The sequence below is a fragment of the Macrotis lagotis genome, chromosome 6 (genome assembly GCF_037893015.1).
Source record: "Macrotis lagotis isolate mMagLag1 chromosome 6, bilby.v1.9.chrom.fasta, whole genome shotgun sequence".
In the NCBI taxonomy this organism is placed as follows: domain Eukaryota; kingdom Metazoa; phylum Chordata; class Mammalia; order Peramelemorphia; family Peramelidae; genus Macrotis; species Macrotis lagotis.
In genome coordinates, this window is record NC_133663.1 from 160,516,182 (window position 1) to 160,534,115 (window position 17,934).

Here is a 17,934-nt window from a genome sequence, read left to right on the forward strand (position 1 = left end):
ACTCATAACTTCTTAAGAAAGTATTACCATTACTCTGTAGAATACTAAGGTTCCTAACACAGCTTATCAAGTATTGATAGTATTAAGAGTGTTAGACTTGGAGTTGGAAAACCTGAATTCAAGTTTAAAAAAATATGTAGGAATTAAACTAGATGGATTTTTGAGGTCTCTTCCCACTCTGAGATTCTATGGTTATAGGACAACAACACACATTACACTGAATAAGTAGAAAGTTGTCTTTTTGAAGTGACTTGCCAGTAATGATTTACCCAAATCACTCAAAAACTGATTAATATATACCATTAATGAGATTTTTTTATATGATCCTTATGTACATAAAGACACTAGTCATAATTGGAACTAGTTTGTGGCCATGGAAAATCATTTGGAACAAACCTGAAACTTCAACTTGATTAAAGCAAAGTTTCATCTAACTATTCTGATTCCACATTAATATCAATTAATATCAATCCAGATAATCCCTTCAAACTGGGGTAGGGGAACATTCTTTTTTATTCTATTCTGACCACTGAGGGAGAACCAAAGGTCTTTACCCTTTGAAATGCCTTTAAGGTTATTGTGACCATCCCATTACTATTAACAGGATTGTTTCTTCAAGCATAATCTTAACTGCTTTATTCATTCTAATTTAAAATCATTCAAGAAATGAAGCATCTATTGCATCTTTTAGAAGATCATTACACAGTCTAAGAAGCCTCACTTTATTCCTTTTGCTCAAATAGATCCTATTATTTCTACTCTGATTTATAAGAATCAGGTACTTTCTTGGGGAGCATTTACAAATTAAAGACACAATCAACTCATAATTACATTCTGGCAACTCTAATCAGAAAAGGAACAGATGTTTGTCCATTTTGTAGCACTTAGAAGTGCTTTAAAGATAGACAAAATCTATTAATCTTCAAGGGTCTGCAGGTAATTTGGCTACCACATAGAAGGTTGGTCTTTCAATAAAGAAGTTCTGGATTCAAACATCGCCTTTGATATTTAAACTTTTATGAGGTGAATAAAGAAAATAATTTGACCTCTCAGAGATTCTGTCCTCATCTAAAAAGTAAGTATTATCATGCTTCAGGGAATTATCCTCTCAGAGTTGTTGTGAGGATCAAAGAAAATAAAATACTGTATGGAAGATGCTTTGAAAATGCTAAAGCATAATATATATGTCAGCTTTTGTTATTTCAAGGCTACCTTGTTAATATGATTCTTCCTTAATAGGCATTAATACTTTCTCTAAAGTGTGTTTGAAAGAACTATCAAATACGATAAAAGTTTGTCCTTTTAAATTTTTACCAGAAAAATATATTTTATGTGATTTTAAAATTTGTTCCTTTGGTGAGCTATTAATCAATTTATGCCTTCTCTATGAGATCATCCCTGATTGTCCCAGCTGGAAATTATTTCTCCTATACAATCTTATGGTCCTTTTTACTTCATTCATGTACTTAAATAATTTATGCACCTACTTTATCTTTCTGTACTCTAAGATTTTTGTTTATTGAGATAATTTTTTTAATATCTTCCCTCCTTGTAACATACCCAGAATGATATTTTGCACAAGATAGGGTCTTTTGAATGAATTTCTTCAAATTATGTCTGAGGTATGTTTAGTTCTTTTTTCCCCTCTTAAACTTCAATACAATATTAACAAATACAACTGCATGTCTTTTCTGAATTTTTATTTATATACACTGTTTAACTTCCAATCAAATGACTGAAATTTAATAGTTAAAATATGCCTGTTTCTATTAATTTGAAGTCTATTATAATTGGGACTGTATAAAAAGTAAATTAAAATGCAAATAATATTTGGATTCTCCCTTTGCAATTGCCCACTCTACTTTTTTCCAGGGCTTGATGTTCACAACATTCTTTTGTATTTCCCTTTGCAAAACTTTCTTTCCATATTTTTCCTAAGCCTGAATGATGACTTACACTAAACCAAGTGTAAATTAGATTGAATCCAAGTGAAGAGGAATTTTCTACTCAGCAGTTCTGATATTTATGAATGTGTCCTTTCTCTTAGCTATCATAACATCTATATTGTCTAAGAATAACCACAAGCTAAGAATGTCAGTAAATAGAATGAGATACATTTACATACATACATACATACATATGGACACATACTTCTAATACATTTTTGAAGTGAAGAGCTTTCCCCTAAGCTATCTAGAGAATTGAATTAAACATATATATTTAGAATGATGTATTTTAATTTATTTTTGTACATTTGTATGTCTTATATACATACATGCTCATATATAGTTGTACATGTATATCTATACATATACACATATATATGAATTAAATGCATATATGTTTATATACATATACATATATACATATATATATACACACACACACACACATATATGCATTAAATGCATCCACAACTCTCAAAATCAGAGAATGAAGATCCTATTTTCATGGAATGTTCTCAGCACCCAGATATAATTAATCACCAAAGCTAATTAAATCAAATAGTAATACTTATAAACTCCCACAGAAATAAAAATATTATGGGTACCAAGGAGAAAGATTTTCAGAAGTTGATGGAGCTATTTTATTAATTTATTGGGGTTTATTTTTTTGTAAGACAATGGGGTTAAATAACTTGTCCAAAATGACAGCTAGGTAATTATTAAGTCTGAGGTCACATTTGAACTCTGATCCTCCTGACTCCAGGGCCAGTACTCTATTCCACTGCACCACCTAACTGCCCCTCAGATATTAATTTAGAAAAATTCTGAGGAAGATGTTGATCTCAATCTGTGCATACTAATATGAGCCTTTGACTCTGGATTGTTGTTAATCTTCATGCCAGTTTCAGGTTTCCACATAAAACTTTTCACTGGACTTGGGGAGAGAGGGAATGTTTCTTCAGGCATTCACCTTGAGACATGGTATCTTAGTGATATAAGGATGACTATTTCAATTTGGCATTTCAATACTTTAGTGTTGATCAATCAAAGTTGTGCCCTGAGCACAAATGACTATAGGTGTGCTTGTCTGTTCTGTTACTGTCATTTTCCACTGACAAGACAGGTGTTATGAGGCTTCTAACCCATCTCCCAAAGCTATATAGGTTAAGTAATAGCATACCACTGAGTCTTAAGGCATCAACACATCAATAACACTTTGACAGATGAGGAAAAAATGCCATTTAGTCTAGAAAAGGAACAGGATCTTTAAAACTCAAAATGATGACAATAACTTCCATAGCATTAAAAATATGACAGCAGAAAATTAGTCTCTGAATTTAGAATATAAAATATTACTATTCATAATGTTTGGACAAATAACCATAAAAACCAAAGACATCTTAAAAATAACTAAAATGAAGCAAGACATTCTAAGAATTATTTCACTATCACATAAATAATTTGTAAAACAGGTTCAGTAAAATCGGTTTGTTGAGAACCTTATTTTGTGTCCTTATAGTTTAAAAATACAGTCTAGATTTAATGTTATAGCAATGGTATGTTCACTAAATTTAGTAAGTCAAGGGAGAAACTTAGAATTAGAAGTCAATCACTGTCTCTGAGGCAAACTAGCAGGTGAGTATAGGTAAATCACACTAACCTGTTAATGATCCATGTAACACTGAGGGTAATTAGGTGGTACAGTTGACAGAGTATTAGCCCTGGAGTCAGAAGGTCATGAGTTTAAATCTGACCTCATACACTTGACCTTTAACTTTAACTAGCTGTGTGACCTTGGGCAAGTTACTTGACAGTAATTGTCTCACCTCTAGGGACATCTCTAGCCATCCCAGGTAACCATGGATTACTTAGAAAAAGAGATTACTTATATCAGCCCATTTTCAAATCCAATTCACTTGCTTGTCATGGTATCACCTCCCTGATGCCATGGTCTTCTTCAAGAATGAAAGATAAACATCATTGTCAGAAAGTTTTTAACTTGGTATTCATGAACTTGTTTTTAAAAGCTGATAATTATATTTCAATATAATTGATTGCTTTGTAAACACATGAATTTTATTTTCTGCATTTAAGTAAACCATAAGTCTTACCAGCCAGGCCAAGTTTAAAACTAAAATGCTGGAGAAAATAGGGGTTCATCCATGCCTCTTTTTCTCCCCCTCCCCAACATGATACACCTCACAATGTTGGCAAGAACAAGGCATTTTAAAACTTTATATAAATGTGAATTATTATTAATTACTTACAATCCGATTTCTTTTATATTCAGTCCTAATACATACATAATGAGGTAAAGCACTTGGGTACCCATGCAAATATACTAAACAACACTGGGCTCTACAATAATATACTGTTAGGGAGGTTGCATTGAGATTTGAGACATGCTAATCAAAGCGGTCAGTACTTGAGACTTATAAGACTATGCTAGGGATATATCCAAAAGATGATAAATTTGGAAGACTTTGAAATGTATGGAGAAGAACAGGGTGATAAATTAGAAGATAGAGTAGAAGTGAATTTCCAATTCAGGAATAGAATTGAAATATCATTTTAATTTGACATATAGATATAACAAATCACATCCTATCTCCCTCTGTATTGGAACAGCAAGAATATACTAAAATAAAATTTAAAAAGCCACATTTTTTCTATTTATAATAAGGAAAATATTTTTAAAAGGTTTCAAGTTTTATCATAGCAGGGAGCATGTGTTATCACCCAAGGTTTCCTAGGCACAAGTACTCTGCATACAGTTGACACTTATAAATGCAGAATTTAAATTTAAGAAGATATTAAATGGTTAAACCCATTCATGAATATATTAGAGAAAAGACCATATTGTTTTATCTGATTCTCTTTAAACACCTTTACTAAAATAGTCATTACTAACTACATTTATTTTCCTTTTAAAGACTAATTTCAAGGAATCATATAACTTTAGAAGTAGGTTTTTCAATTAAGTAAGCTTAAGGTCATACTCCATTTAAAAATAAGGATAAAAGTTATACAGCATTTAAATTACCTTTATAATTAAACTAATTTTCCTTGTAACTGAGTGAACACATCAATGTAATTTGTATCCTTATCCTTCTTATAATCTTTGTAGAGACAAAGAAAAATTGAACATCATTGTCTAATTAACAAACCTTTATATCCTTGAAAGGTTAAATACTTTTTAGCATTCTCTTCTGTTACCCTATCCTAAACTTCTTTAATTGATTTTGACTTATATTTTTTCTTTTACCTATTATATCCTTAACCATAATGTAAAAATAACAAAGGAGTTTGGTTCTTTTGCCCTGTGTGGCCTTACCCTGAGTAAATCTCTATGAACCCACATCCTTATGTGTAAAATGAGAAGACTATTATATTATTTCTAAGATTTCTATTGGTCCAAATCACCTGGCTCAATTTTACTTAACTTTTCTGAGCTCTATGAGAGAAGGAATTCTATAGTTTGTATTTCTTAGTATTCCTTACTATTTAGGACATAACCTTTCAACTTGCAAGATATCTCAAATAATCCAGAACCCATAAATTCTCTGAAATTTATAATTAAGAGAGTTGCCTGGACCTCCAAATGTGACTAATTCAGGGTCACAAAGTCAATAGAAGAAGAACTTGAATTTAAGTCTTCCAGACTCTGAAGTCAGTTCTTTATTGACAAGATAATAACACATACAATTCCTCCATTAATACTCCATTCAGACAGAAGCAAAAATCATCCCACTTTACAGAAAAAATAGAGTTAGCAGATTTGTTCAAGGCTCTGTCCATGAGATTATTCTCTCCTTCACTAAAAATATACAAACTGATTTCCTAACTCATCAGACTGATATAAGAATGTGTTTAAAGAGTAGAGTTTTTCAGGAAATAAAAGTACAATACAAGCCAACATAAAAAGAAATATTTTTTTCAAAGTAAAATAATTTAACATTTGACAGTTTTATAGATTATTGTTAATGCAGTAGTATTATTGCATGGCATATCTTAAAATAAAGTATTTAAACAACATTAATATAGAGTATTAAGGTTTGCAAAATGTTTATCTGACAGCTCTCTATAGCTATTACTATAGTTATTAAGACCTCAGATATAATTATGTAAAAAACCTTTTCAGAATAAAATCATCCTTAAAATTTCACTCTAATTTATATAATCTTATAAGCAGTAGGCTATATTTTACTTTAATCATTACAAGCATTCACAATTTCTACATCTTATAGATTAACATAAACATTCTTACCTCCTTGCTTGTAAATTGTTAATTCTCGTATAGTTTCCAGAAACTGCCAAAACTTCTCATTACTTTCTTCTGCCATAAATTCACTATAGAAAAAATAAAGTATTTTTCAATAGGTATATTTAATAATTATTTATTAAAATACTTTTAACTTAGAGTAAGGATTCCTTTTTCGAAGAATGATTTTATTTTTTTCTTTATTAGATGTAAAACCTTTTTAACATTCTTCTTTCTAATTTCAAAATTCCCTCCATCTCTCTCCCATCTGTAAGAAAGTAAGCATTCTGAAATTGATTATACAGGTGCAGTTGCACAAAACATATTGCCATATTATATATATTGCAAAAGAGAACACAGGCAAAACCAAAAAAATATAAAAAGTATGCTTTGATCTGCATTCAAACTCCATCAGTTCTTTCTCTAGAAGGGGGAAAGCTAGGTGTTGCAATAGCTAGAGCACCTGCTCTGGAGTCAGGAGGACCTGAGTCCAAATCCAACTACAGACATGACATTTAAGAGCTGTATAACCTTGAGCAAGTCACTTTACCACGATTAGCTTGTATCCAGGGCCATCTCCAAACATCCTGATTCCTATCTGGCTACTGGACCCATATGGCTCTAGAGGAATAAATGAGGCATATGACTTAGCACAGAAGCCACTCACCCTCATTCAAATCCAATTTTTGTGCTTGTCAAGGCATCACCTCCCTGATGTCATGGTCTTCTTCAAGAATGAAGGACAGGGGGCGGCTAGGTGGCACAATGGATAAAGCACCGGCCCTGGAGTCAGGAGTACCTGGGTTCAAATCTGGTCTCAGACACTTAATAATTACCTAGCTGTGTGGCCTTGGGCAAGCCACTTAACCCCCATTTGCCTTGCAAAAACCTAAAAAAAAAAGAATGAAGGACAAGGGGGTGGCTAGGTGGTGCAGTGGGTAGAGCACTGGCCTTGGAGTCAGGAGTACCTGAGTTCAAAGCCAGCCACAGACACTTAATAATTACTTAGCCATGTGGCCTTGGGCAAGCCACTTAACCCCACTGCCTTGCAAAAAAAAATCCCCCCAAAAAAACGGAAAAAAAAAGAATGAAGGACAAGGGGGCAGCTAGGTGGCATAGTGGATAAAGCACCAGCCCTGGAGTCAGGAGGATCTGAGTTCAAATCTGACCTCAAACACTTAATAATTACCTAGCTGTGTAACCCTGGGCAAGTCACTTTACCCCATTGCCTTGTAATAAAAACAAAAAAAAACAACAAAAAAGAAAAGAATGAAGGACAAACATCATCATCATTATCATTTTGAAATTGTCTGATATTATTGTATTTCTCAGAAAAATGAAGTCATTCACAGTTAATCATCCTAATATTGAATTTACTGTATACAAGGCTTGCTGGCTCTGCTCACTTCATTCCAGAAGTTCAAATAGGTCTTCCCAAGTTTTTTTTTCTGAAACCATCCTGCTCATCACTTCCTATGGGACAATATTATAATCCATCACAATCATATACCACAACTTGTTCAGTCATTCTGCAATTGTTGGATATCTCCTCAATTTCTAATTCCTTGCCACAATTAAAGGAACTGCTATAAGTATTTTGGAACATATACAACCTTTTCCTTTTTCTTTGATCTCTTTGAGATATAGATCTAGTAGTATTATATTGCTGGGTCAAAGAGTATGCACAGTTTATAGTTACTTGAGCATAGTTACAAATTACTCTGTAGAATGGTTGGAGCATTTCACAACTTCATCAACAGTACATTAGCGTTTTATTTTTTCCACACTTTCTTCAACTTTTGTCATTTTCATTTTCTGTCATATTAAACAATCTCATTGGTGTGAGGTTCAGTATCCTTTACCATTTAGGGCAGAGCCTGACAACTTATAAGAATCTCAACTTAATCCAGAGACCATAAATTCTCTGGAATTTATAATTAGTGAGGTAACTAATTTAGAGAGTTGATTTAATTTGCATTTCTCTAATCAATAATGATTTAGAGCATTTTTAATAGGCTTATAGATAGCTTTGATTACTTTGTTTGAAAATTGATTTTGTTCAAGTCTTTTAACTATTAATTGAAGAATGACACGTTTTCTTACAAATTTGATTCTATTCTCTACATATTAAAGGAATGAGGTCTTTATCAGAGAAACTTGCTGTAAAATTTTTCCCAGTTTCTTGTAGAACAAGCATTCTTAACCTGAAATCCATTGATAAAAATACAATGGGTCTTTGAAATTTTGGGGGAAAGATTACATCTTTTATTTCAATATAACTAAATTTTTTATAATCATATATATTTAAAACTATTATAAGAAGTAGTACATAGGTTGCACCAGACATTACTATTGCCCTAGAGTGGGTCCTTATCATCTCATGCCTAAATTATTGCAATAGTTTGTAGGTTGGTCTGCCTGTTACAAGATCTTCCCTACTACTGTCCATCTTCTATTCAGTGTTTCCAAAAAATAAATCTGATCATGTCTCTCTGGGATCAAATATAAAATCTTCGGTTTAGCACTAAAAAAACCTTCCTAATCTGCCTCCTTTTTTCTTATCTCTTTTAAACAAACCTATATTCTTCAATCTAGTGACAGTGACCTCTTTGCTTTTTCTCAAACAAGAACCTCCAGCTACTGGCTATCCTGGTTTCTTTCAAGTCTCAGAAAAAAAAAAAACACCTCAACTTCTTGAGGAAATCTTTATTTCCCTTAGTTCTGATGTTTTTTTCTCTGTTTCTCATAAATGCAATATAAATATATATATATATATATATATATATATATATATATATATGTACTTGTTTGTTCACAGTTGTTTACACACTATCTCTCCCCTTATTAGATTATGAGCTTCTTGGAGAGTTGGGACCTTTACCTTTCTTTGTATCTTCCCAGCATTTAGCATAGTTCCTGAAATTATTCATTTATTTCAGTCATGTTCAATTCTTTATGAACTTATCTGGTCATGGAGTGGTTTGTCATTTCCTTCAGTTTGTTATACAAGCAAAGAAACAGAGGAAAACTGGATTAAGTGACTTGCCGGGGGCCCACACAGCTAAATACAAATCTGAACTCAGGTCTTCTTGTCTCAAGGTCTGGTGCCCAATCCACTGCCCCATCTAGGTGCCATAGTAGGTTGCTTAAGAAAATTTACCAGCTAATTGATCAAATTTGTGTCCATGATACACACACACAAAATAAGAATTTCCAATTTAGGGTAAAAAACAAAGAGAAAAAATGCTTAAAGCTAAATAGATTTCATGTTTTGCAAAGTGGAAGGAAACAAATGGTGATGCTTACCTAGGGCATCAATATGAATTACCAGACCAAAAGGTACATGTAAAATTTCTTTTAGCTTTTTATTCAGTAGTATTAATTAGATAAAGAATGAAATTACTCAATTTTAAATGCCATCATGAAAAAATAGTGTGAATCCAATCATTTCAACAAGATTTATTAAGTGTAAGATACTATGGGAGAAGGGGCAGCTAGGTGGCACAGTGGATAAAGCACTGGATTTGAAGTCAGGAGTACCAGGGTTCAAATCCAGTCTCAGACACTTAATAATTACCTAGCTGTGTGGCCTTGACCAAGCCACTTAATCCCATTTGCTTTGCAAAAAAACAACAACAACAAAACCTAAAAAGAAGATACTATGGGAGAAGATGAATAAACTAAATCTTCTTCCTAGGTAATGAAGGGGGGGCAGGAAAATGACATGTAAAGAATTCCTATCTGAGGTGCAGTTCAGTTGAATCATGAAGGATATAGAGGAGAATTTGAATTCCAAGGCTGGGAAATAGCTTATACAAAGGGAAAGGCAAAAAAGATGGAATTCTAGGTCTTGAGAACACTAAGTAGGGCATTTTTCTGGAACCTAGAAAATGTAAAGGGGTATAATAAAAGACCAAGGTGAAAACAGCTGGAACCAAATGGTGATAGGCTTTAAATGCCATGCTGAAGAGTTGTATTTTGATATAGAGGCAATAGTAAGCAGATAAGCATTTTAAGAAGATTGTTTTGATAATTTTTTAAGGGCTGGATTAGATGATAAAGAATGGAAGCAGGAAGACTAATTAGGAAGATATTACAATAATCCTGTGGAAAGATAATGAGAAACTAAACTAAAATAGTAGCCACAGAGGTGGAGAGAATACAACAGATGCAAAATATGTTATGAAGGTAGAATTGAATAGACCTAAAAACTGGATGGTTGTAAGGGTAGAGAAAGAGGAAAGAGATCAGGATAACCTCTTTGGTTGTGATAGTAGGATTGAAAGAATAAAACTAGGAGGGAAGCCTTGAGAGATAGGAATACTTAGGTTAGACATAGAACCATCAATGACTGATAAGCAATCAGATAGGTAAGAGAGCCAGAGAAGAGGTAGGAGGAGAATACTGGGAAGGAGGGGCAGAGGTGGTTAAAATCTATCAAAATGAGGACAAAGAAAAGACCAGCTTTGCTGATAAACTTAGGAAGATCAGTTTCAGTGGAGTGGTGGAATGAGAAACACATTTCAAAAAGTTGACAAGTGAGAGAGAGAGTTAAAATAGTAGCTATAGATGTAGATTTTTGAGAGCTAAAGAAAGTCATTGCTTTTCAAAAATCAGATCATTTAAAAAATTCTTGTTTCCATTTAGAAAGTCTTTAAAATGTTGAAGATACTGTTCAAAAGAAAAAAGGAAGAAAAAAGGAAAGAAAGGAATGTCAGTGATCCACATGAGTTATAGGGTCTTAAAGCACACAATATAAAGTAACTTTTATTAACTGAATTAAAAAGGGATCAAAGACATCAAATCACAAAAAAAGGGTTTTATAAATTATGGGAAAGAACAAATTGTAAGACATTTAAATCAGGTTGTTTTTATTATGCTTATTAATTTTCAGAAAAGACCATTTATAGACATACATTTGCTTTCATTTCAACTCTGTTCTTGGTGACTTTAAGAAACTGAGAAAAACCATGAATATGCTCAATAATTTACTTTTAGTCACTGAACATTTGGGCATCTCTGTTAGGGATGGTCATCAAGAGAACAAAAATCGGGATAAATACTATTGTTTGAATTCACTGGAAACAAACTGCACACTTGGCTACTTAAAGGATATGGATTTTTTTTAGTACAAAGTGGAAGGAACCCTGTAATACTGGGCTAAGTTAAGGAGGCAAAATATAGGCAAAAATAAGAAAACTTGAAAAATCAGGCACATGTTTCATAGTTCATATACATATATTTCATTTATTCATCCTATATATCTATTATGGTGCTAGCCCTCACTTAATCTCCACCCGGCCACTTTGAGAAACTTATAGAGACTCCAGAGCTAGTTCATCAGTTATATAAGAAATGTCTCTTTGCAGTCTCAATGAATGGCTATTGATCACTAATTCCAAGAGTGCCAAAAATGTTTAAAGTAATTTCAGTTTCACTAAGATCACTAGATTTTAGCTTGAGAACTCAGAAAAAACTTCTAAAGGGCCATCTTATTGATCTCCCTTATTCAAATCTCTTCCCCTCTCCACCCATCTTCCACACAGTTGCCAAAGTGATTTTCCCATATTATATATCTCCTCCTCAATAGCACAAGGTAATTGTGATGAAAGTATAGGGGAGAGAAGGGGCACATTTGAAAGATATTGTGAAGGTAAAAATGGCAGATGTTGGTAAGAGAATGAAGTGTGTGTGTGTGTGTGTGTGTGTGTGTGTGTGTGTGTGTGTGTGTGTGTGTGTGTGTGTGTAAAATAATGAGATTTCCATTGGATGTGGAATTTTGAGAAGTGAGATTGGAGATTAGCAGAGTGGTTGGAACAGGATAAGTAGTTTTGAAAATCATCATTGAGATGGTAATTAATGCTAAAAATCAACATTGGGGTGTTATTAAATCCATAGAAGCTGACGAGATCATCAAATGAAGTAATATAGAGGAAGAAGAGGGTTTAGGATTCAACACTGGGGGACACCTGTGGTTAGAGGGCATGATGAGATTATGGTAAAGGAGAGAGAAGGAATGATTAGATGAGTAGGAAGAGAACCTGAAAACATAAAAGACAGAGAGTATTAAGGAGAGGAGGGTGATCAAGTGTAGAGAGGTCAAGGCCTGAGGAAAAGTCATTGAATTCTGCAACTAAGAAATAAGACATAAGAACAGTGGTCTCCATACTGCAACTGGTAGTATCCCCTCTTAAAGAAATGAGAACCCTGTGATAAAGCCCTACTCAACCTGATCATGACTTCAACCTTGAGACCACTGTCAGTTTTCCTCCTTTCTTTTTTCTTGCTCTTATACTACAGCCTCTTCCCCATTTTCCTGTAACAACTGACCCTTCTATCTTAGGGCCTTTCAGTCTTTAGAGATTGAAAAAAATGAATCTTAGTGATTAGTTTAGGTATGTGCTGAGACAGGGACAGAAATTAGTTTGAAATTAAATAAGTCTTGGATTAAAAGAAAGAATTCAGATCAGAAGTACAGCTCCTCAGAAATGAATTCGGGAATGAACTTAGTCTGATTCCAAACTTACTGGGAAGATAAACTGCACTTGGGATGAAATGAAGCAGAGTAAAAAGAGCTGATACAGTTCAAATTGAGATATTTCAATGGAAAGACTCATGGACTGATGTCATTTCCAGGACATTCATAAATGTTTATATCATAATGTGATGAACTCTGAATTTAGTCATGCAGTTTTGCACACACTTAGTAAATTATATTTCAAGATGCAGTTATTTTTGTACTAATATCCAAGTAACTGAAAGGAAAAGAGAAGAAAGCAAGAGCATGTGGGCTATAATGTTAGCAACCATTTCAAGACACAAATTTCTTTTATTATTTTTTCCAGCTTACTTCAGTTATACATGACTCCTTTATTTTCTTCCCTCTGCTTCTGAAACTAAAATTCCCTCATCCCCAATGAAATTTGGGTCCTTAGCTTTCTAAAGAGATGCAACATGTTATAATGGATAGAGTTCACTCAGGGCCAGGAAGACATGTTCAATTGTCCTGTTGCTGACACATACTGGCTCTGGTTCTTAGGATAAGACATTTAATTTTTTCATGACTCTAGAGAAATATTTAAGACTAAAATTGCAGTAACTAATTCCTCTTTTTCCTAGCCCTCTTTCATTCATACATCCCTCTTACATCTGGTATTCATCACTGTGACCTGCTTCCTGCCCTCTTCCTGCATATCACCACCACCCAAACCAGAACATTAAATCCCTGGCCCTTTATCCCAACAATAGCAGTACATTTACCCAAACCCTTTCTTCCTTCTCCTCCCAATTCATTGGTCCTACAGGGGACACAGTAATACTTCTTGTGCTTCAAAACATTTCTAGATTCTCTCTTTATCATTGACACTCAAACATTCAAGCATAAAAATGTTCTACTCCAAGACAGATTATAGCAGCTTTTTTATCCTTGCCACCATTCTGTATTTCTTTATTTTTTTCTAGCTGTACTCATGTTGGATTTCTTTGATGTCTTTACTTTTCCTCCACTGTGGATACCTTCCCCCTTCTCCCCTCATGTTTTTTTACTCCCCCCCCAATAAGCTCCTTCAGGGCAAGGACTGGTTTTTTTTTGGTATCCCCAACACTCAGCACAGTCTGCCATATAGTAGATGTTTAACAAATGTTTGGTAACTATTGACTATTCTTTTATCAGCACCTTGCTCACCCTTTCTTCTCCAATGCTTTACTTATCTTCCTTAATATCCCAATTCTTCAGCCTTTTTAAATACATACATTACTCACAAGTCTTCCAATTCTCTAATTATAAATTCTGATAATATTCTTCTGACTATAATTTCCTGTCAGTTCATTTTTCCTTCTGTCTCAACTCTCTTAAACCCATTCTTCTCTCAACACTTTCAATCCTTCTATCACTCCCAACCTCCTCTGGTCATTAACCCTGTTGCGATTCACTCTCCTCACTTTCCAATTAGACCCTAGAGTTAGACAACTAAACTCCACACTGTTCTCTGCTCAAATTCCTTGCCCTTTTGTCCTAGCATCCCTTGCCAAATCTAAGCCCTGATATACTCCCATAATCCTACTCCTCTGTTTTTATTTACTTTCTTTTGAATGGAGCTGGATGTAGTTACACAACTATGCTAAATACATTATAAATTCATATTATCCAATTTCAAGTAGGCCTTCACAGCAGTAAGACAATACTTTTATTCTATCCTAATGAATTCCCTACCTCACTTTCCACAAAACCTTTTCAAAACCTTCTCCTCTCTCTCCTGCCAACCATACTTCAATCTTTCTCGATCATTTAGCTGAGGAGTGCAGCTCCTACTTTACTGATTGCATTCATTCAACAACATATGCTACCTTTTCTCCCTTTCTTCAACCCCAAACCATTGGCATTATGTCTCATTCTTTCCTCCTCTTCTCCTTTTGACAATTACATCATCTTTTTCTTTGACAAGGCCAATCTCTCTATAAGTGCCTTAGATTCTGTCCCCATCCATCAAAGTGATAATCATCAAGCCAATTCAGTAATGGATAATGAATTAGGTAAATATGTAAGTAAATAACCACAGTAACCCAGTATTTCATAAACAAAATGATCTAAGTCATTGTAGCAAGAACTCATTATTTTTGCAAAAACAAGGAAGACTGGAAAACAATTTGGCAATTAGGCACAGAGAAACATTATCACATCATATATCAAGATAAACTCAAAATTATTTAGAGAGAAAGGGTATGATCATAATCAAATTAAGGGAGAATAGAAAACAATTACTTGCCAGATCTATCGATAATATATTCATGACCAAATAAGAGATAAAGAGGATCATTAGAAGTAAAATCAATTAAATTAAAAAGCTTTTGCAAAGACAAAACCACTGTAACCAAGATCAAAAGAAATGTAGCAAACTGGGAAACAATCTTTACAACTAATTTTTCTGACAAAGGACTTATTTCTAAAATATACAGAGAACTGAGTCATATTTTTTTTAAAAAAGCCATTCCCCAATTGACAAATGGTCATTTACAGATGAGATCAAAGCAATACATAGTCATATGAAAAATTGCTCTAAATCATTACTTATTAGAGGAATGCAAATTAAAGCTTCTCTGAGGTACCACCTCATACCTCTCAGACTGGCCAATATGACCAGAAAGGATAATGATCATTGTTGGAAGGGTTGTGGGAAATCTGAGACATTATTACATTGCTGGTGGAGCTGTGATCTCATCCAACCTTTCTGAAGAGAAATTGGGAACTATGCCCACAGGGCAACAAAAATGTGCAAACCCTTTGATCCAGCAATACCACTACTGGGTCTATACCCTGAAGAGATGATGAAAAAGGGTAAAAACATCACTCATACAAAAATATTCATAGTAGCCCTGTTTGTAGTGGCAAAGAATTGGAAATCAAGTAAATGTCCTTCAATTGGGGAATGGCTTAGCAAACTGTGGCATATGTATGTCATGGAACACTATTGTTCTATTAGAAATGAGGAAGGATGGGAATTCAGGGAAGCCTGGAGGAGGGATTTGCATGAACTGGTGCTGAGTGAGATGAGCAGAACCAGAAAAACACTGTAAACCCTAACAGCAACATGGGGGGGGGGGTGATGATCAACCTTGATGGACTTGTTCATTCCATCAGTGCAACAATCAGGGACAATTTGGGGCTGTGATAGAGAATACCATCTGTATCCAGAGAAAGAACTGTGGAGTTTGAACAAAGTCCAAGGACTATTTCCTTTAATTTAGGAAAAAACCTGATATCTTATTATCTGATATCTTGTTATCTCTTATACTTTATGTTTCTTCCTTAAGGATATGATTTCTCTCTCATCACACTCAATTTGGATCAATGTGTAACATGGGAACACTGGAAAGACTGACAAATTGCCTTCTGTGGGGGGTGGGGGAGAGAAGTAAGATTAGGGGGAAAATTGTAAAACTCAAAATAAATAAAATCTTTAATGGGAAAAAAAGTAAAACCAACAATTTTGACTACATAAAATTAAAAATATTTTGCATAAATAAAACTAATACAGTCAAAATTAGAAGGAAAGCAGGAAACTGGAAAAACTTTTACTCTAATAAAGATCTCATTTCTCAAATAGATAGGGAACTTAGCCAAATTTATAAAAATAAGAGGCACTCCCCAGTTGACAAATGGTCAAGAGATATGAATGGGTGGCTTTCAGAAGAAATCAAAGCTATCAGGTCACATGAAAAATGTTTTAAATCACTAATAATTAGATAAATACAAATTAAAATTACTTGAGCTGCCACATCATACCCATCAGATTGGCTAACATGACAAAAGAAGGAAAACAAATACTGAGGGAATGTGAAAGATAGGTGTACTATTGGTGAAGCTGTGAACTTTGTCTAATCATAAATTTTTAGCCCTTGGGCATAGTTCCTAATTGAGCTCTAAGTGCTTCCCAAGGTTCTATCCTACACCCCTTCTCTCTCTCTCTCTCTCTCTCTCTCTCTCTCTCTCTCTCTCTCTCTCTCTCTCGATATATATATATATATATATATATATTTCCATAGACTTATTATTATCTGAAGATGAATTGGATCTACATAAGTAACCCCAGTCTTATTCCTGAACCTCAGTTTTACAACACAATTAGCAACTGGGACATTTTACACTGGATGTACAAGCAATATTTCAAATTTGTATACAAAACAGAACTCATTATTTCCCTACCCTCAAATTCATCTCTGTGGAAGAAACCATTTAGGGACTTAGGTACATATCTCAACTCCTCATTTCCTCTCACGCCAAATAATCCAATCAATTACCAATTCTTGACATTTAAAAAATCTCCATAGAATCCCTTTCAACATCACTTCTCATCTAAATTACTGTGGTCCTTCTAATTGGTCTCCCTGCTTCATCTTTCTTCTTTTCAATCAATCCTCCACCCTAGCAACAGTCATTTCTTAAGGGCAGGCCTGTTAATTTTACTTCCCTGTTCAATAACTTCAAGTAGCTTCCTACTGCTTCTAGTATTAAAAAACAAACAACTGTTTAGCTTTTCGGATCCTGTACAACCTTTCCTTTACCTATCATTCCAGCCTAATTATACAAGGGAACCAGGTTATGAAGTGGATAGAGGGCTAGACTCAGAGGCAGGTAGTTCAATTCTTGACTCACACTTTACTGCTGTGTGACCCTGAGAAAGTCATTTAATCTCTGCCTCAGTTTCTTCATCTGTAAAATGGGGATATTATATATTTGTGTGTATATATGTAAATTATATATATACACATATGCATGAATGTGTATGTATGTATGCATGTGTACACCTCTATTTGCCAAGCTTGTTTTGAGGATCAAATGATATAATATTTATAAAAACCTTTGGAAAACCTAAAGCTAGTTATTGTTATTGTAGTAATCCCCTCCTATACTCTGTGATCCTATCAAAATGGCCTTCTCCCAGTTCTTCACAGATCACACTGTCTCCTGTCTCTAGTCATTTGCACTGGTAGTTTCCCAGAATTGGAGTTTACTCCTTCCTGTCTTCCTTCAAAGCCATCTTAAAGGGAAGTCTTTCCTGACTGCCCCTTCATTTAAGCCCTTCCCTTTCAAACCAACTTGTATTCTATCTACTTTGTAGTTATTTTTTATAAAAAGTTAGATTTAAATATTTTGAAGTGATTTTATTCTGTATGTACTCATACAGAGTATCTGAATCTTTTAGTGCAATGTTACATTTTAATAGCTTG

At 34.0% G+C, this 17,934-nt stretch overlaps 1 protein-coding gene across 2 annotated transcripts in view; it reads right to left on the minus strand.

The window, feature by feature from the left end:
* Positions 1–17,934, minus strand: part of UGGT2 (UDP-glucose glycoprotein glucosyltransferase 2) — a 206,053-nt gene that overhangs the window by 186,836 nt on the left and 1,283 nt on the right. For both annotated transcript variants that reach the window (XM_074191915.1, XM_074191916.1), the window contains exon 2: positions 6,214–6,296. In XM_074191915.1, the coding sequence (XP_074048016.1) occupies positions 6,214–6,296 (83 nt within the window). The remainder of the gene's footprint in view (positions 1–6,213; positions 6,297–17,934) is intronic.